Source organism: Ornithorhynchus anatinus, chromosome 5, assembly GCF_004115215.2.
Source record: "Ornithorhynchus anatinus isolate Pmale09 chromosome 5, mOrnAna1.pri.v4, whole genome shotgun sequence".
Taxonomy (NCBI): domain Eukaryota; kingdom Metazoa; phylum Chordata; class Mammalia; order Monotremata; family Ornithorhynchidae; genus Ornithorhynchus; species Ornithorhynchus anatinus.
Genome location: NC_041732.1, coordinates 30746570 through 30766983, shown reverse-complemented (window position 1 = coordinate 30766983; position 20414 = coordinate 30746570). Strand labels below are relative to the sequence as shown.

General features: G+C 43.0%; 1 protein-coding gene across 1 annotated transcript in view; it reads right to left on the bottom strand.

Moving 5' to 3' along the window:
• The window catches only part of LRRK1 (leucine rich repeat kinase 1), a 145817-nt gene that overhangs the window by 26235 nt on the left and 99168 nt on the right, over window positions 1-20414 (bottom strand). Inside the window, 5 exon segments of the mRNA XM_029065466.2 lie at window positions 3187-3436; window positions 13613-13714; window positions 13717-13751; window positions 15148-15308; window positions 16398-16569. Of these exon segments, the coding sequence (XP_028921299.1) occupies window positions 3187-3436; window positions 13613-13714; window positions 13717-13751; window positions 15148-15308; window positions 16398-16569 (720 nt within the window).

Genomic DNA, 20414 nt, shown 5'->3' with positions numbered 1-20414 from the left:
GCGCTATTATGATAGTAAATATGGTTGTCTGTCAATTCCATCAAAGACAAAACTGATAAAAGGTTTTTTGTTTTTTTTTAAAAAAAGTTTTGGAGTTAACTCAGCCTAAAGAGAAATACCTTTTTCTTAAATAGATGGAATAACTTAGAGGGAAGTACGTCACAGGCTGTATCTGCAGGGGGACAGGTGTATATTTGGAAAGGAATTTTCAAGTGGAAAATTCTGCTTTAGATCCTGTTCATCCTGGGACACACCTCACTGCTGGCGCCAAGATAGTGTGAGAGGGAAATGTGCCATGACGGGGCAAGAGGAAAGTTTCCAGAGCTGCCAAATACCAGTAGACTTGCCTCAGAGTCTGCCGCAGGGCTCTCGGGCAGGAGGAATGCGCCTATTGACAGGGAGCAGTTAGGCCTTTTCAGCCCCTAGTTGCATCATGGCACAGGGACTAGAGCACGGCCTGGGAGTCAGAAGGTCATGACTTCTAATCCCGACTCTGCCACTTATTGGTTGTGTTACCTTGGGCAAGTCACTTCACTTCTCTGTGCCCCAGTTACCTCATCTGTAAAATGGGAATTGAGACTGTGAGTCCCCTGTGGGACGGGGATTGTATCCAACCCGATTTGCTTGTATCCACCCCAGCGCTAAGGTACAACGCCTGGCACAATAGTAAGCACTTAAATACCACAATTATTATTATTATTATAACTGCTGTACTCTGAAGCACCTGGAGGCCAGACAGACTGCAGTTAGAGAAGCAGCGTGGCTCAGTGGAAAGAGCACGGGCTTTGGAGTCAGAGGTCATGGGTTCGAATCCTGGCTCAGCCACTTGTCAGCTGTGTGACTTTGGGCAAGTCACTTAACTTCTCGGTGCCTCAGTTACCTCATCTGTAAAATGGGGATTAAGACTGTGAGCCCCACGTAGGACAACCTGATTCCCTTGTGTCTACCCCAGTGCTTAGAACAGTGCTCGGCACATAGTAAGCGCTTAACAAACACCAACATTATTATTATTATTAAGTAGGCACCGATGGCACTGAGGAACTCTGGACACCCTTTGCCAATCTTTCATTTTCATTTAAAGAAATGATCCTAACTATAAAAAAAAAATGGATGTAGCAGTGTAGTACTTCTGCACATTGCCAGTGACCTTCACACATTTTCCTTTTTTGCAACTGAGGAGGCGACAACTACACATGCATTTATCATGACTCAAGCAACACATATCTAACGGCATCATAAGGGCACCCATGAAAAGGGCAGAACTTAAAAATGAAAATCGCAGACATAGAAATGCCCACTGCCATACCAGTATCAGGTGGGGGACAGACCAGCTGAAACCTAGACAAATAGGCACCATAGCCAGCAGTTAGGTGAAGAGATCGAGTGAAGAGGCTTTCGACTGGGTCAATCGCAGGCCTTCGGCAGACATATATGATGCAAAATCTTGCAGATAAAATCCCTATCCAAATGACCATAAACTTACTGCTTTTGGGACTCCCAAACCAAACTGCAACAAAAAGTAATGGTAGTAAATCTCCCCCACCCCCTGGATAATGAGTCAGATCCCATTAGGGCTGTTAAGAAACTTGGATTCTGCAAATTTTTTTCAAACTGATCTTCGTTTTGCCCCTGTGTAGATGCAGCCATGGATTTTAATTTTGGGGGGTCAAAACTGATTACTCTTTTTTTCCCCTTTCCAGAGGATATGGATTCAGTGACCATTTCCATAGCCACAAGACCATTTCTATTTTCTCCAGAAGTTTCTTCTGAGTTCTTTCCCTAAATCTATCAAATGTTCTGCCTTAAGACAAAAGTTAGAAGAGCCTTTGATATGAAAAGGAAAATGTGACTTATTTTTCTGAACTAGTCTCGTTTCAGAGTTTCTGCTGGAGACGGGTTCTCATTTATTTTTTATTTCTTAAGCAAGCACGGAGGGGAAATTGAAGTGAGCGCAAACTCAGCAGAAAATAACTTTCATATTGTTTACCAGAAAGGAAAGGCAATTTACCCAGACCCTAATGTGCAACTCTAAAAGGCAATCAATTCAGCGGAGACAACCACCCCAGCTGCGGCTGTCAAGAAACAATAATCATAACCAAAAAAATGAATCCTTTCAGTGAGCAGTTAATGGCAATCTCCAAATGCTTTTTATCATACTCTGTCAGGATAAATGACTGGAAATGCCCTACGTAAAGACAGAGAAGCTCGACTGCTTTGGCTGGGTCAGTGAGGAAAAGAACTGGCACAGAGAATTGGGAGGCACCACTTCTGATTCCACTCTGGAGATTCCTTGGCAGGATTAGTTTGAGCCTGAAGAAAAGGAACATGGACTTGGGACTGGCACCCTTTATTCACCTCATCCTCAGCACTTATGTGCATAGGCTTAATTTATTTATTTATATTACTGCTTGTCTACCTCTCTAACTGTAAGTTCCTTGTGGACAGGGAACATGTCCTGGAATGCCCTCCCTCCTCACCTCCGCCAAACTAATTCTCTTCCCCTCTTCAAAACCCTACTTAAAGCTCACCTCCTCCAAGAGGCCTTCCCAGACTGAGCTCCCCCTTTTCCCTCTGCTCCCTCTGCTCCCCCTCTACCCCCGCTTCACCTCTCCTCAGCTAAGCCCTCTTTTCCCCCCTTTCCTTCTGCTCCTCCCCCTCTCCCTTCCCCTCCCCTCAGCACTGTACTCGTCCACTCAACTGTATATATTTTCATTACTCTATTTATTTTGTTAATGAGATTTACATCACCTTGATTCTATTTATTTGCTATTGTTTTAATGAGATGTTCATCCCCTTGATTCTATTTATTGCTATAGTTTTTGTCTGTCCGTCTCCCCCGATTAGACTGTAAGCCCGTCAAAGGGCAGGGACTGTCTCTATCTGTTACCGATTTGTACATTCCAAGCACTTAGTACAGTGCTCTGCACATAGTAAGCGCTCAATAAATACTACTGAATGAATGAATGAATGTCTACCAACTCTGTTATATTCCCCCAAGGGCTTAGTAAGATCGTGTGGGCAGGGAATGTGTCTGTTTACTGCTCTATTGTGTACTCCCAAGCACTTACTATAGTGGTCTGTCCACAGTAAAGAAATCAATAAATATGACAGAATGAATAAGTGCTCAATAAGTACAACTGATTGACTGGACCACTGAGAGGCATTTTCCAGTGGGACTTACAATACCTTGCAGGAAAATCAGTCATAAATAGCTCTGGGACCAGCTCTTGCAAAGGAACTGGGTCATCGGGGTGCTTGGGGCAGGCGATGTAATCTTGCTCTATAGCGGTCAGGACGCAGTCCTCCATATCAAAGTACTGCACATCTTCCATCTTCTCAGTAGAGTCAGTCTGATGGAAACTTGAAGTCTCACAGACGGGGCATGGGGCATACTGCTCCATGAGCAAAGTTCCATCACTCTCTGTAGCTGTAAGGGCTGAAGAGGCACAGGTCAAAGTTAGCAGGGAGAGCTGTAGAAACAAGCAGTCAGGATGGATAGATGCTGTGTTGTCTTTACGCCAATCCCACGAGACAATTGGGTCCAGCCTGATATTCAGGTGGGCAACTTTCCAACCCTTCTACAGTGTGCTACAATAATCCAAAATGGCAATGGCATAGAGGCCTTCCCCATCTAGGTTCCCATTTCCTCCTCTCCCACTCCCTTCTGCACTTGGATCTGCACCCTTTATTTGTCCCTCCCTCAGCCCCACAGCACTTACGTAAATATCTGAAATTTATTTATATTAATGTCTGCCACGTGGCTCATTGGAAAGAGCATGGGCTTTGGAGTCAGAGATAATGGGTTCGAATCCCGGCTCTGCCACTTGTCAGCTGTTTGACTGTGGGCAAGTCACTTCACTTCTCTGTGCCTCAGTTATCTCATCTGTAAAATGGGGATTAAGACTGTGAGCCCCACGTGGGATAACCTGATTCCCTGTGTCGACCCCAGCGCTTAGAACAGTGCTCTGCACAGAGTAAGCGCTTAACAAATACCAACATTATTATTATTTAGACTGTAAGCTCATTGTGGGCAGGGAATGAGTCTATTATTATATTGTACTTTCCCAAATGTTTAGTACAGTGCTCTGCACATAGTAAGTGCCCAGTGCGACTGAATGAAAGTGCTTGGTACAGTGTTCTGCACAGAGTAAGCACTCAAAAAATATGATTGATTGATTGAAAGACCTAAATTTTTTTAAACCTCCAACTCTCACCGTTTCAAGTTGGGCTCTTAAGTAAGGTGATTTACAGGAAGCTAAGCTCTGGCTTAACACTTCAAAATCACAATTTATGTGTCATATACAATAGCCTGTACATTTTTTTTTAAACCAAATTTTTCAGGTAACTCACAAAAGTAGATATTTAACAATTTCTTTTCAAAATCTCCTAAGGACAAGACCACTGGGCATCTGAGCACTTTTTCACTTTCAAGTTGAATGTTTTTCATAAATTGTCAATCAATCAATTATGTTTATTGAGCACATGTGTGCAGAGCACTCTACTAAGAGCTTGAGAAACTATAGGAGTTAGTACACAAGAAGGAGCCAGATACTAAAACAATTTACAGAGAGGAGGGTGACGGGGAAGTATAAATGAATGGGAGCTAGTGTTTAAGTGATAGGACGTTTTCAGATACATACAGAAATGGTATAGGTGGTGGTGAGTACACAGATGCATGGGTGACGCAGACATTAAATGACATGTGATTATGACTCGACTGTGAGAAAAAACAAGTCCTAGCCCTCAGTAGCTTTTTTCTGACATTCCGGTGACTCATACCACATCTATTTCCATTTGAGGAACTTTCAATTACAAAATTAGCTAAAAGGATGCTGCAGCCAAGCTATTTTAATGAACATCATCAAAATGTTGTTAGAAAATAATTATTTTGGCATGAAAAGTGGTTTTGAAAGAAAGGAGAAACTCTACGAAATATACTACGCAAGCTTTACTTCAGATTCATCTAAATTTACTTCAGATTGATGCTATAACTCTGCCCTCTTCACTACTTCTCCTTCATCAACTCTTGTTGATAAAATCTAAACCATCAGGCACGAGTTCCTCCAAATCTCCCACCTCACCCCCACAATCTCTCACCTTCTAAAAACACTTGCACCCACTCTCTTCTTTCCCTGGTCACCATCTTAGTCACCATGTCACCATCTTAGTCACCATCTTCATCCCTGATGGCTCCTTCCCCTCTACCTTCAAAGACACCCACATCCCTTCTATGGGAAGCAGCATGGCTCAGTGGAAAGAGCACAGGCTTGGGAGTCAGAAGTCATGGGTTCTAATCCCAGCTCTACTACTTGTCAGCTGTGTGACTTTGGGCAAGTCACTTAATGTCTCTGTGCCTCACTTACCTTATCTGTAAAATGGGGGTTAAGAGTGTGAGCCCCATGTGGGACAACCTGATCACTTTGTATACCCCCAGCGCTTAGAACAGTGCTGTGAACATAGTAAGTGCTTAATAAATGCCATTATTATTATTATTATTATTGTTCTAAAATAAAACCCTTCTCTAGATCCCACTGCACCATCCAGCTGTTGCCCCACCTTCCATTCCTGATCAAACTTCTCAAAACTGATTGTATATACTCACCACCTCCCTTTCCTCCCTTCAAAGCCCCTACTTGACTCTTTAGAATCTGGTTTTCAACCCCTTTTCTCCCCTCTAGACTGTAAGCTCATTGTGGACAGGGAATGTGTCTGTTATATTTTTATACTCTTCTCTCCCAAGCACTTAGTACAGTGCTCTATACACAGTAAGTACTCAATAAATACAACTAACTGACTGATTCAGACCACTCTGTCCAAAGTCACCAATGACTTCCTTCCCACCACATCTAACAGATTCGACACCATCTTCATCCTCTCCTACCTCTTGCCTGCCCCTAACACTGTGGACTATTCCCTTCTTTTGAACACAACATCTAACCTTGATTTTTCTGACACAGTCAGCTCTTGATTTTCTCCTATGTCTCTGGCTGATCCTTCCCCATCACTTTCACCATGTCTTCTTCTGCTCCTACTCTCTTATCATGGGTGTCCCTCAATACTCTGTTGATAAATCTCAAATCTACCCACTTTATAATCTCCCAACTGGCAACTTGACACTTTCCTGTCACGTTAGCACTTAAGTATTCAAAAATCCCCTTAGGCATTTATATACTCAATTTGATGTCTATCCCCCATGCCAAACTGTAATCTCCTTGAAGGCAGGGTTATCTAGCAGTTCAATTGTATGCCCCAAGCACTTAGGATGAAAAGTGGTTTGAAAAAAAGGAGAAACTCTACAAAAGATATGATGCAAGCTTTACTCCAAATTCATCTAAATTTACTTCAGACTGATGTTATAACTCTGCCCTCTTCCACTATTTCTCCTTCATCAACTCTTGTTGATAAAATCTAAACCATCAGGCACGAGTTCCTCCAAATCGCCCACCCATGGGTGAAGTGCTCTTCGCCCATCAAGTGCTTATAAAAGACTATTTACTGATTGATTAATGCTAGCCTTAAAGGCTTAGCAAAAACCTTGGAAATACAGAATGCCAGGTGACCTATATGAAAGATACCCCTGGAGTGTCTTTACTGGAAATATGCTGGTATAATAAATTCAATTCAGGCATGTGAAATCAAATACAGAGCCAAATTATGCCTTTTACTTGTAAGCCACAAGGATTTGGAATATAAATTTAAAAATCAGCCAAACACTAACTTGCCTAAACCAAAGACTAAAGGGAAATTCTTCATTAATTAATTCATTCAATAGTATGTATTGAGCACTTACTGTGTGTAGCGCTCTGTTCTAAGTGCTTGGAAAGTACAATCTGGCAACAAATGGAGACAATCCCTAACCAACAATGGGCTCACAGTGTAGAAGGGGGGAGACAGACAACAAAACAAAACAAGTAGACAGGCATCAATAGCATCAGTAGAAACAGAATTATAGATGCACACATAACATTAATAAAATAAATAGAATAATAAATGTGTACATATATACACAAGTGCTGCGAGGAGGGGGGTAGAGCAAAGGGAGGGAGTAGGGGCGATGGAGAGGGGAGGAGGAGCAGAGGAAAAGGGGGGCTCAGTCTGGGAAGGCCTCCTGGAGGAGGTGAGTTTTCAGTAGGGCTTTGAATGAGGGGAAGTGTGCTAGTTACTTGTGCTCTGCTTAATGCAGACACACACACACACACACACACACACACACAGAGAGACATGCATATAAAACAAGAGCAAGACTTCCTAAAGCGAAATGCTTGGTGCTTCTTCACTAAACTGAAGCATAACAAAATTAACTCGTATACAGAGAGGGAGGGGTCTAAAATGGCAATTCAGTGGAAATGGGGGTTCTTTGTTAAATTTAGGCTAAATAATGCAAAATGATGAGTGCTTGAAGAGAGTATTCAGGGACAGTGCCTGTACTTGACCGAGTGCAGCATAAATATGCAAAAACAGAAAGAAAACATGACTTCTTAGTTATAGATAAGAGGGTTTATATAAAGAAACTTCATCTGTGAAGCATCAGCCCATGTTCTCATTGCTTCCCAAATGGCCAGATTTATTAGATATAAAACCAATTTCCTTCAGCCATCCTGAGATGATTTGGTCCTTATTATTTGTGTGCCATTCATACATATTTCCACTGTATTCATTCATTTATTAAATCATATTTGTTGAGTGCTTACTATGTGCAGAGCACTGTATTAAGCACTTGGGAAAGTACAATATAACAATAGACACTCTCTTTGCCCACAATGAACTAACATTCTACAGATATGTACATAAATGCAGTGGGACTGGGAAGGGGGATGAATAAAAGGAGCAAGTCAGGGTGACACAGAAGGGAGTGGGAGAGAGGAAAGGAGGGCTTACTCAGGGAAGGCCTCTTGGAGGTGATGTGCCTTCAATAAGGCTTTGATGGGGGGCAGAGTAATTGTCTGTCAGATATGAGGAGAGAAGGCATTCTAGGCTAAAGGGAGGTCAGCGGTGAGATAGATGAGATCAAGTTATAGTGTAGTAGGAGAGTAGTGAGGTGAGGGAGGAGGGAACAAGATGATTGAGTACCTTCAAGCCAATGGTGAGGAGTTTTTGTTTGATGTGGGGGTGCATTGGCAACCACTGAAGTTTCTTGAGGAGTGGGGAACATGGCCTGAATGCTTTTGTAGCAATATGATCCAAGCAGCAGAGTAAAGTAGGGACTGGAGTGGGGAAAGACAGGAGGCAAGGAGGTCAGCAAGGAGGCTGACACAGTAATCAAGGTGGGATAGGAAAAGTATTGGATTACCGTGGTTACAGTTTAGATGGAAAGGAAAGGGCCAATTTTAGTGGTGTGAAGGGTGAACTGACAGGATTTGGTGACAGATTCAATATATGGATTGAATGAGAAAGATGAGTCAAGGGTAATGTGAAGGTTACAGGGTTGTGAGACAGGAACAGTTGGGGGAGTGTCTACAGTGATGGGAAAGTAAGGGGGAGAACAGGGTTTGGGTGAGAAGATAAGGAGTTCTCTTTTGGACAAGTCAAGTTTGAAGTGTCTGTGGGACATTCAAATGGGGAAGCAGAAGGAAATGAAAGCCTGCAGAGAAGAAGAGAGATTAGGGAATGTAGATTTGGGAATTATCTGCACAGAAATGGGAGTTGAAGCCATGGGAGTGAATGAGTTCTCTAAGGGAGTGGGTTTAGATGGAGAATATCAGGGAACCCAGAACCGAGCCTTGAGGGACTCCCATAGTTACATGCTAGTAGGCATAGGCAGAGTCTGAGAAAGAGACTGAGCGGTCACAGAGATTGGAGGAGAACCAGGACCGGACAGTGTCCGTGAAGCCAAGGTTGGATAATATTTCCAGAAGGGGATGATCAATAGTGTCGAAGGTAGCTAAGAGATCAGTAAGGAATAGGATGAAAGGCCATTGCAATTGGCGAGAAGATCACTGGACGTCTCCACCTGGATGTCGGCCCGCCACCTAAAACTCAACATGAGCAAGACTGAGCTCCTCATCTTCCCTCCCAAGCCCGGTCCTCTCCCAGACTTCCCTATCACCGTGGATGGTACGACCATCCTTCCCGTATCTTAGGCCCGCAACCTCGGTGTCATCTTTGACTCATCTCTCTCGTTCACCCCACACATCCGATCCGTTACCGAGACCTGCCGGTCTCACCTTTACAATATCGCCAAGATCCACCCTTTCCTCTCCACCCAAACGGCTACCTTACTGCTACAGGCTCTCGTTATATCCCGGCTAGACTACTGTGTCAGCCTTCTCTCTGATCTCCCTTCCTCCTCTCTCGCCCTGCTCCAGTCTATTCTTCACTCTGCTGCCTGGCTCATCTTCCTGCAGAAACGATCCGGGAATGTCACTCCCCTTCTTAAACACCTCCAGTGGTTGCCTATCAACCTCCGCTCCAAAAAAAACTCCTCACTCTAGGCTTCAAGGCTCTCCATCACCTTGCCCCTTCCTACCTCTCCTCCCTTCTCTCTTTCTACTGCCCACCACGCACGCTCCGCTCCTCTGCCGCCCACCTCCTCACCATCCCTCCGTCTTGCCTATCCTGCTATCGACCCCTGGGGCACGTCCTCCCGTGGTCCTGGAATGCCCTCCCTCCTCACCTCACACAATCTAGTTCTCTTCCCCTCTTCAAATCCCTACTTAAAACTCACCTCCTCCAAGAGGCCTTCCCAGACTGAGCTCCCCCCCTTTGTCCCTCTGCTCCCTCTACCCCCCCCTTCACCTCTCCACAGCTAAACCCTCTTCTCCCCTCTTTCTCTCTCCTCCCCCTCCCTCAGCACTGTACTCGTCCGCTCGACTGTATATATCTTCATCACCCTATTTATATTGTTGATTTTGTTTAATGAGATGTACATCACCCTGATTCTATTTAGTTGCCATTGTTTTTATGAGATGGTCTTCCCCTCGACTCTATTTATTGCCATTGTTCTTGTCTGCCTGTCTCCCCCGATTAGACTGTAAGCCCGTCAAACGGCAAGGACTGTTTCTATCTGTTGCCGACTTGTACATTCCAACTGCCTAGTACAGTGCTCTGCAGATAGTAAACGCTCAATAAATACTATTGAATGAATGAATGAATGAATGGGGACCTTTGAGAGGGCAGTTTCTGTGGAATGAAGAGGGTGGAAGGTAGATTAGAGGGGGTGGAAGAGAGGAAGTGGAGACAGTGGATGTAAACAACTCACTCAAGAAGTTTGGAAAGGAATGGTAGGCAGGAAATGGAGAGATAACTGGAGGGAGCTGTGGGGTTGAGGGCTTTTTAGGATGGGGAAAAGGAGCAGATTTGAAAATGTGGAGAAAAAACCACTGGAGAGTAAACAGTTAAAGGTGGTGGCCAGAGAGGGAAGAATGGGGTGGGGGTGGTAAGTTCTTTGATAAGGTGCAATGGGATTGGGTCAGAATGCAGATGGAGGGGGTGGATTTTGAAAGGAGGGAGGAGATCACCTATTATTATTATTAATCATATTTATTGAGCACTTACTGTGTGCAAAGCACTGTACTAAGTGGTTGGGAGAGTACAATATAACATCAAACACATCCCCCGCCCATAACGAGCTAACAGTCTAGAGGAGGAGACAGACATTAATATAAATAAATGAATAAATAAATAATTTACATATATATATTAAATAAATTACAGATGTATGTATATATATGTGCCATGGGAAAGGGAGAGAGGAGGAATGAAGGAGCAAGTATGAGTGATAAGAAAAGAGTGGGAGAAGAGGAGAAGAGGGTTCTGTCAGGGAAAGCTTCCTGGAGGGGATATGCCTTCAATAAGGCTTTGAGGCGAGGGAGAGCAATTATCTGCCTGATATGAGGAGGGAGGGCGCTTCAGGCCAGAGGTTGGATAAGGGCGAGAATTGGTGGCGAGAGAGACGAGACTGAGGTACAGTGAAAAGGTTAGCACCAAAAGAACTAAGTGTATGGGCTGAGCTGGATTGCAGTAGTAGGAGAGCAGCGAGGTGAGGTAGGAGGGGGCAAGGTGGTCAAGTGCTTTAAAACCAATGGTGAGGAGTTTTGCTTGATGGGGAGGTAGATGGGCAACCACTGGAGTTTCTTGAGGAGTGGGGAAAGATGGTATGAATGTTTTTGGACAAAAATGATTTGGGCAGAAGAATGGAGTATGGACTGGAGAAGAAAGAGACAGGAGGCAGGAAGGTCAGCAAGAAAGCTGATACAATAATCAAGGCGATTATTATTATTATTATGATAGTGTTTCCATTATCTTGAGATACTACTGGGAAAAATGGGAGAGTTGAAGAAGGGGCAAGAATGGAGAGGGACTGGAGAGGAGCAAGGGAGATTTTAGGGATATCACACCTCATGATTTCAATTTTCTCGATAAAGCACATGGAGGAGGGTGGGGTGGCGCTAGGGGTAGGAAGGAGTTGGATGGAAAGGGATGGGGTGCTGGGAAGAGAGGACTGGGATGGGTGGATTGAGGGGACTTGGTGGGGTCAGAGAAGTTTAAAAGTTATAGGTGAGGTTGTCAATAGCAATAACTGCTTATGCTGGTGGTTCCACTGGGGTTCTTGAGAGTGAAGAGGACTTGGTTGATGTGAAAGCAGGCAGCTGTTGATATGTAAAAGTCCAGGTGTTGTCACCAGGGTGTCAGAGAGCCAGGGTCTGTAGATCCCAAATAATACTCCATTATATTGCACTTTCCCTAAGCATTAGTACAGTGCACTGCACACAGTTAGCCTTCAATAAAAACCACTGATTAACTGCGTTAGAGGCAACGTATTTTTTGTTTCTTATCCTCAGTCCGAGGTTTGGACGGAAGAACACTATTACAAAAGACATCCAATTACTAATGAACAATTGTCATTTAAATTTGGGGAATATTGTCTTTGGCTGAAAATATGTTCTTGGGGATTAACACATTCAGGAACATAGAAAGACATCAGGGAGAGAATGAACGGAAACCATCCAGTCAGCAACTCTGGAGTTTTTTGTTTTCTTTTTCTTCTGAGGTCAGCCGCTCTAGTTTGCCACTTAAGTTTCTTTTCTCGGGATGCATTTTACACCGGGGGTTGGGGAAATAGCTTTCCGTCAAACTGGGACAGTTCTGGACAATTTGTAAGGGCTAGTTCTGGGTTTTAAAGAGGTTTGTTTTACGGATGTAAAGAGCCTGGGTTAGCTTCAAGGGAGGAAAGAGCAATGTCCAGCTCTGCATGAATTTGGGAAAACTGCAGATTCTGTGGTTTTTGAGCCCCTGGGGCTGGATTAGGACCTATGTGAAACCAGCTGGGCTTGGGCTGCACTCAGGTCCCTGCTCAGTCCCTCACAGCCCTCCATTCACAGTGGGAGAGTCCTTTGTCCTTAATCAGAAGAGCCAGAGGCCAAGCCAGGAGAGGCCAGACCTTTGACCAAAGCTTGTGAGGCTGTCCCTTCATCAGCTCATTTCTCCTAGCAAACCCTCCAGAAGCAAGTTTCTGGTCACTTTTGATTTCGCACCACCATATGTGCATTGAGACTAGTTCTCGACCTAGTTCTTTTGGATTTTTTCCCCTCCTTTCATAGTTTCCTTTCAGTGTGGCACAAGTAGAAGGGGGTGGAAAGGGTACAGAATGATGAAACACGTTAAATCTCTTCAAGGGAAGGGAAGAAATGGGGGCCAAGCAATAGTCTCAGGAACGTTAACATTTCCGTAGGCCCAGTTCACCTTTGCAACTGATAGACTAGTAAGAGGAATGCAGTATGGTTGGGCTCCTTAACTCAGTCAGCTAGCTGTCTTAGATTATTTATGGATGACTCTTAGTAACAGTGCCATTTGGATAGGAATATTACACAACAGCTATACTGTGGAGAGATCACAGACTCTGTCTCATGGAAATATTTCACATTTATATACCAAATTTTTAACCTTTGCCCAGATTCCTCACCAAAATAATACTGAAAAATCTTTTGCAGGATTGCACAAAACCACAGGCCCCTGAACAAGACACACATGCATCTTTTTAGCTATGCCTTATGTCCTTTTCCTACTACACTGTAATTCAAGTGGCCTTTTTTTCTACCTTTTGTGCAGTACAGTGATGACGTTAGAGGTCATTCTCTGTTCAACTCTGGATCGCACATGAAAAATCTTGACTGCTGTTTCACCTCAGCAGGTCTCCTGTACAGAGCCCTGATTTGTGGCTTTTTCGATGGCCAGAACTTCCACTAAACAAGCGTGTTTTTTTAATGGCATTTAAGTGCTTGCTATGTGCCAGGAACTGTGCTAAGCGCTGGGGTAGATATATGCCAATCAGTTTGGACACAGTCCATATTCCACATCAGGCTCACAGTCTTAATCCCCATTTTAGAGATGTGGTAAATGAGGCACGAAGAAGTTAAGTGACTTGCCCAAGGTCACACAGCAACAAGTATCAGAGCCAAGATTAGAACTCAGGTCCTCTGACTCCCAGGCCCGTGCTCCATCACTTATGCCACACTGCTTCTCAAGTTTCAGACTTTCTGATAAGCACTGAATTCTGCCCAGGAATTTTTTTTGCTATGAAGACTTCTCCCCAATGCAAGAGTGCAGGATTGACAGCCCTGATTTGCACAGAAGATTACCTTGTAGTTGAAATGCTATGTAAAGATTCTCTTACCAGGAAACCACTGATCTATCAGGGAATTGATATGATCCGTGATAAAAGCCATTGCTGAAAAATCTCTCATTTCGGACTGGCAGATGACTTTTATTCCTCCACTTTTTTTTTCTTCCAGTTCACGTCAGAGGATTCAACACTGCAAGTGAAAATAAAAAGAAGTCCATAATCCTTTGTGAAATATACAAATGAAATATACCTGGTGCTTATGGGACACATATTGACTGCAGACCTCTAGGCTAAGCAGTTGGTAGCGTACAAGTAAAAAGGCTCAGTTCCTACTCTCCAGGGGCTGTCAATCTACTAGGGAGATAGGTAGACCCAAATTACTGAGACATAGTGGGAAGCATTTTCTGATTAATTTCTAATTTCTCCACCTTATATCCCCCAACTACTATGTCAGTGTTCTCAGCCACCTAAGTGCATAGATCCTCATGTCCTTCTCAGTCCCATAGCATTTTGTGAATTTTTTCCACTCTATTTCCTCTATTTATTTCCACACCTGTCTCCCCAGCTAGATTGTAAACTGTTGGAGGGCAAGTATCTTGTCTACTAATTCTAGTGTACTCTCCTAAATCCTTAGTATGGTAAGAACTGATAGGAACTCAGTTAATGCTTTTGTTTGGCTGATTAGAACTGGTAACAGCAGGAGTATGGAAAGATGAATAGTTCAATAAATAAGTGAATGGAACTTCCATTATAAAAAAAATACTCTTAAACAAAAGGAGTAACACTTTTTGACAGAGCTTATCAACTGCCCATCGTATAATACATTTCTAATTCCATTAAATGAACTTTATAGCCATTATTATAAACATGTCTTCCAAATCTTGCTATATTACCCAAGTACATCTGTCATGCTTCTGTGTTTGGATGGAGACCGACTCTGATATCCTCTCTCCAGAGGTCTCTGCCTCAGATCTCTTTTACACCCTCTCTGTTCAGTGTGGGGCAGTCTGTGTTTTTATACATTGGAAATGGATCCTGACTGGACAGAAACCCTCTGAGAAATGTTGCTGTGAGTGGAAAGCACCCTCACTTTCTCCATGTAGGAGTGCTGTCTGGATTCACTTCAGTACCTCTTTGGGCCTGCCCAATTCTCCTGTGATTTGGGCAGGACAGAGCTGCTTTGAGAAGCAGCATGACATAGAAAGAGCACAGAAATGGGAGTCAGGAGACCTGGGTTCTAATTGTGGTTTTGCCACTTGCCTGCTGTTTGACATTGGGCAATTTGCTTAACTCCATGGTGCCTTAGTTTCCTCATCGGGAACTTGGAGTTAAATACCTATTCTCTCTTCTCAGATTGTGAGCTCTGTGTGGGACAGAGATTATGTCGGATATGACTATATTGTATCTACCTCAGCGCTTAGCATAGAGTAAGGGCTTAATGAATACTATTATTTTTATTATTATTACTTTACATTCAGGACAGTGGAATCACAGCCATGAACAGATTTAGCAGTTCATTCACTCCATTCAATGACAGAAGTCTCACCCCAGCTCTTTCTAGACAGGGCTAACTGATTGCACATTACCTGAGGTAGCCTCCATCAAAGGTAACCAATAGTCCTTCTTGCCAATATACGGTCTGATTTCTTTTCACTCTAAACGTGCTGCAGCGATTTCTCTGGTTGCCTGTAAAACTGTAAATGGTCACTTTTCGGTTCCTGCTCTTATTCTTCTTGTTTTCAAAAAGCTGAAATGCAAAGAAAAGTATGGACTGCCATAATTCGATTTCTGGAGTGCTTTTGTTTTACATTTTAATCATCCTTAGCTACATCAATACACATTTACTTTGCAGGCTCTAGTCACTGCCAATTTAACATAAAACAAAGCTTGCCTATCACACAAAACCCCCTATTCTCTGTAGCTGTCTAGATACATCTAATCGGTCAAGCTGAGTTTGTCAATCTACTAATTAAGTCACTCAGCTCAAACAGTAGGGCAGAAACTGGGGCAAGAGTGGAGGGGGGTTCAATATTATGGTAGTCTCTTTTAAGGCGATTCCCCATTGTGGGAAGGGTTAAAGATGTGAGTACACATTCACATCCACCTGATTCATCATTTAGCCTCCTGACACTAGAAGAGAATCATCTGTTCCTTAAATATGCATGTTTAAATATATGACTTTCAGGATCTTGCATTTAATGAGTCACAGTTCAGTATGCCTCAGAGAACAGAGTTCTATTCCTACAACGATGGTGTTTTACTCCACTAAGAACCTTGCACACATCTAAATCAGGAGGCTATACAGGGTCCCATTCATCTAACATTTATATATATAAAGAAAACATAGCAAAGGGAAAGTGTTGGGTGCTTAGGTTATGGTAAGTGGGATTCCTTCTTGAAACGGCAAAGGGGTTACAAGGCCTACTGATATACCATTCAGAGTACAGTCACTAGGATGCAAATTCTAATGTTAATATGATGGACTCAATAGCTAATGTTCAATGGCATTACTTTCATGAAATTCAGTGCACTGGCAACTAGAATTTATTTCACTAGTTCTAAAAAATCCAAACCTCTTCCTCCTAAACCTAATTCTAAATCAGGCATCTATTTTCTCGATTTAAGCAACTGAGGTGGATGGAAAGATTGGATTTTTGGTAATTGTTCAAATGAGTCACAGTGTGCAGGAAATGAAAAATAAGACATCACAATAGTAGGCACCTTGCAAATTTGAAAGAATTGGCTGGTTCAGCATGCAGGTTGATCTGAATTACTTCCATTCATGAAGCAGTTTCAAACCTTCACATTCTAATCAGGAGGAGGTAAATCAACCTACCTGGAGATCCATCTCTGCCAAACTAATTAGCATCCGAGCTATGAACCGCTGCCAGAATCCAACGGGCACAAAACTCATTTTAAACACCCTCTGAATACTGTTCGTGGTGTGGTGCCGTAAACCGTGGATGTCTAATCCTGGCTTGGCTGGGAGGAGATGTGGTAGGAGGTAACTGAAACAAATCACATGAGACAGGTTAAATTTTTAACCAGGTCTTTCTGACAGCTCTAACTCTGGCTACCATTCTGGGTTTTTAATTCTGAAAAGTCTAAGTGTGGTACAGAAAATGGATATCACCCTAGGTACTGAAAACCTTTGATTGCCAAGTCTTTAGGATTGTGCTGTTAGAAATGGAGGGTCCTGCTGAGAGGATGAAGTATTTAATACGTCTTCTTGTGTCTCGAGTGAAATAGAAAAAATGTGAAAGAGTAAAAATGTGAAAGAGTATTCCAGCTGCTAGATATTGATATTAGAGTACATTGCAAAGAAAATGGTTCTCTAAACAATAATGGTCATGAAAATGAAGTCAACAAATCAGTTTCCCATTAAGCTTAATTGCAATTCAGGGAAGCTGGAATCAACCTGGATGAGCTGTGGTGTTTGGGGGCCAAGAAAGAGAAACAATGTGGCCAAAAGAAAATAATAATAGTGATGATGATATTTGTTAAGCACTTACTATGTGCCAGGTACTGTACTAAGCACTGGGGTGGATACAAGTAAATCAAGTTGGACACAGTCCCTGTCCCATGTGGCACTCACAGTCTCAATTGCCATTTTATAGATGAGGTAACTGAGGCACGGAGAAGTGAAGTGACTTGCCCAAGGTCATGCAGCAGAAGGTGGCAGAGCCAGGATTAGAACCCATGACCTTCTGATTCCCAGACCCATGCTCTATCCACTATGCCAAGCTAGCAAGGGCCTACGAGTCAGAGGACCTGGGTTCTAATCCAGGCTCTGTCAGCTGCTTGCTCTATTACCTTGGGGAAGTCACTTAACATCTCTGTGCCTCAGTTTCCTCAACTATAAAATGGGGATTGAATAAAATCCCTCCTACTTAGCCTGTGAGCCCCATGTGGGATACGGACTGTGTCTGATCTAATGAACTTGCACCAACCCCACGGCTGAGAACAGTGTTTGACACATAATAAGCACTTGAGAAGTACCATAAAAAAGGACTAGGAAAAAAAACAGTGGAGATTTAGGGTTCTGAGTTAAATGGAAAAATCATCTATGACAGAGGTATAATTGCAGTTGAGGTGGGTTTCCCTGCCCCACTATAAAGCTATTTTGTGGCGCTTAGTCAACTGAGACCATTAAAAGTGGCCTAAGTTTTGGAGGGAAGTCAGCCCTGTAAAAAGTGGCACCTTCCCTACAATGAGAAAAACCCCAACACATGTTCTGGAAAGAAAATTCTATTATATATCTATCTAACTATATCTCTAAAGAGATATAGATATATATTTGCCTAAAATTCACCAATAGCAAAATTATGGCCAGGGGTGCAAATGAGGAGGTTCCTTCAGAGCTCATCATTTTTAAGGGACAAAGCTGGGAACTAAAAATGTCCTTTGAGGAATTATCATAATAACATCAAATAACACCTATGAAGAGTCCTTAAGCAGCGTGGCTCAGTGGAAAGAGCCCGGGCTTGGGTGTCAGAGGTCATGGGTTCGAAGCCCGGCTCTGCCACTTGTCAGCTGTGTGATTATGGGCAAGTCACTTAACTTCTCTGTGCCTCAGTTACCTCCTCCGTAAAATGGTGATTAAGACTGTGAGCCTCCCGTGGGACGATCTGATGACCCTCTATCTACCACAGTGCTTAGAACAGTGTTCTGCACATAGTAAGCGCTTAACAAATACCAACATTATTATTATGAGCCAATGTCCCCTAAAAACTTAGCATTGTTTAGAAATAGTTTAAAACTTGCTCTCACACGGGGCAATTTTAGGTAGACTGGAAATAAAATCATCTGGAAAATAAAACTTTTAAATACATGTCCACCATGCTCAGCTGGTGGATCAGAATATCCTTGTAATTCTGCTTTCAGAGAAGATATTCAGCCATAAACCATCTTTGACGTTTAGAGACCTAACATGAATATCAAAAAGCAGCAAGCCTTAATCATAAATGTAGGCTTTAAACTTTAATTTTAAAAACCAAGAAAAAACCAGGTTCTGTGTCCTGCAGACAGGTTGAGACCCAGAGAGTTGGAAGATATCAGGCAAGCTGTTTTCATTCCATATAGCTCATGGGTATCCTATCTGAGAGCCAATGAAGTATCTTAGAAAGGTCTTCTGAGTACCTAGTGGACTAATGGAAAGAATACAGGCCTTGAAGTGAGAGGACCTGGGTTCTAATCCAGTTCTGACAATTGTTTGCTGTGTGAACTTGGACAAGTCACTTAACTTCTCTGTGCTTCAGTTTCCTCAACTGTAAAATGGGAATTCCCCCTCTCAGGGTCACTCCTCAAGAGTTTCCAGTACCCTACCAGTCTCGACTATGGGAGGGAGAGTCAAGCAGGGGCATACCCATTCCATTCCTGGCTTGGTCAGTGGCTAGTGAGTGGAAAGCAATCTGCTACAAGTCAAAACTCCCCTGTGCTGGGCAGCAGCGGCATGGGAGAGAGTTGAGGGTGGAGACTCAAGTTTACTTCGGGGAAGGAGGCAATGGTAAACCACTTCTGTATTTTTACCAAGAAAACTCTGTGGATACATTACCAGAACAATTGCAGAAGTGGGGCATTCAGGGAAAGATGTATCCACAAAATCGCTATGTGTTGGAGACAACTCGACACCATAAGACAATAAAATGGGGATTCAATATCCGTACCTCCTCCTCCTACTTAGACTGTGAGCCCCGTGTGGGAGGGGGACTATGTCCAACCTGATTAAATTGCATCTTCCCCAGCACTTGGAACAGTGCTCGACACACAGTCGGCACTTAAACATAACGATAATAATTCCAGGCATGTAGGAAATGAGGTTCATAAGGTATATTGGACAAAGGCCACGCTATCACTTATGGCTCAGAGACAGACTCTACATTTCGCTTTGTCCTACAGCCAATTCAACCTTCCAAATGGGGTGAATTTTACTCCTGTCTTCACTCCTAGTGGGTCACCTGACAGCTAACTTCTAAGCCAAACACAGGCTGTAAAAAAAATGCTTCCTGGCAAACATAGACAATAACTGGTTGTAATGATGAGGGAGCAAAATTTTTAATTATTTGGAAGACTGACCCTTAAAGTCTTGCAATGCAGAAGTATTCTGCCAGAGGTAGCTGGAACTTTAAACCATGTAATTTAGGTTGCTCAGGAGGCAGGGCAGCATGTAAAAAAAACCCCAAAACTTCTTGTTGCTTAATGACAGCAAGGGAGCACATAATTATAATTTGGCAGCAGTGACCTAAGATGATCAGAACTCAAAGATATTTAGTGCAAAGGACAGTTTACAGATACTGTTTCCTGCTCCACTAGACTGAAACCCCTTTGGGGGAGGATCATATCAAATATTCATACAGTGTTCAGCACACAGTAAGCACTCAATAAATATCATTAATTGGGTACTAACTCTACTGAACTCTCCCTAAGCTCAGGATGGTTGATCTGCACACAGTAAACACTCAATACAATTGATTGATACCAACTCTACTGAACTCTCCCAAGTGCTTAGGACAGTGTTCTGTACACAGTAAATATTCAGTAAATAGCACTGATTGATGCCAATTCTACTGTATTGAACTCTTCCAAGTGCTTAGGACAGTGGTCTGCACACAGTAAGCACTCAGTAAATACCACTGATACCAAACTCTAATGTATTATATTCTCCCAAGCACTTACTTCAGTACTCTGCACACATTAAGTGCTAAACTGGCTGACTGATTGTTTGATTGATCACTTTAAGGCCAGGATGAAAATGATGTCACGTGGATATCAAGCAGCAGGCAGAACAACAGCCCAAGACTGTAAAACAAGTCTCAGGGGAATAAACAAATCAATCAGTGGTATTGACTGAGTG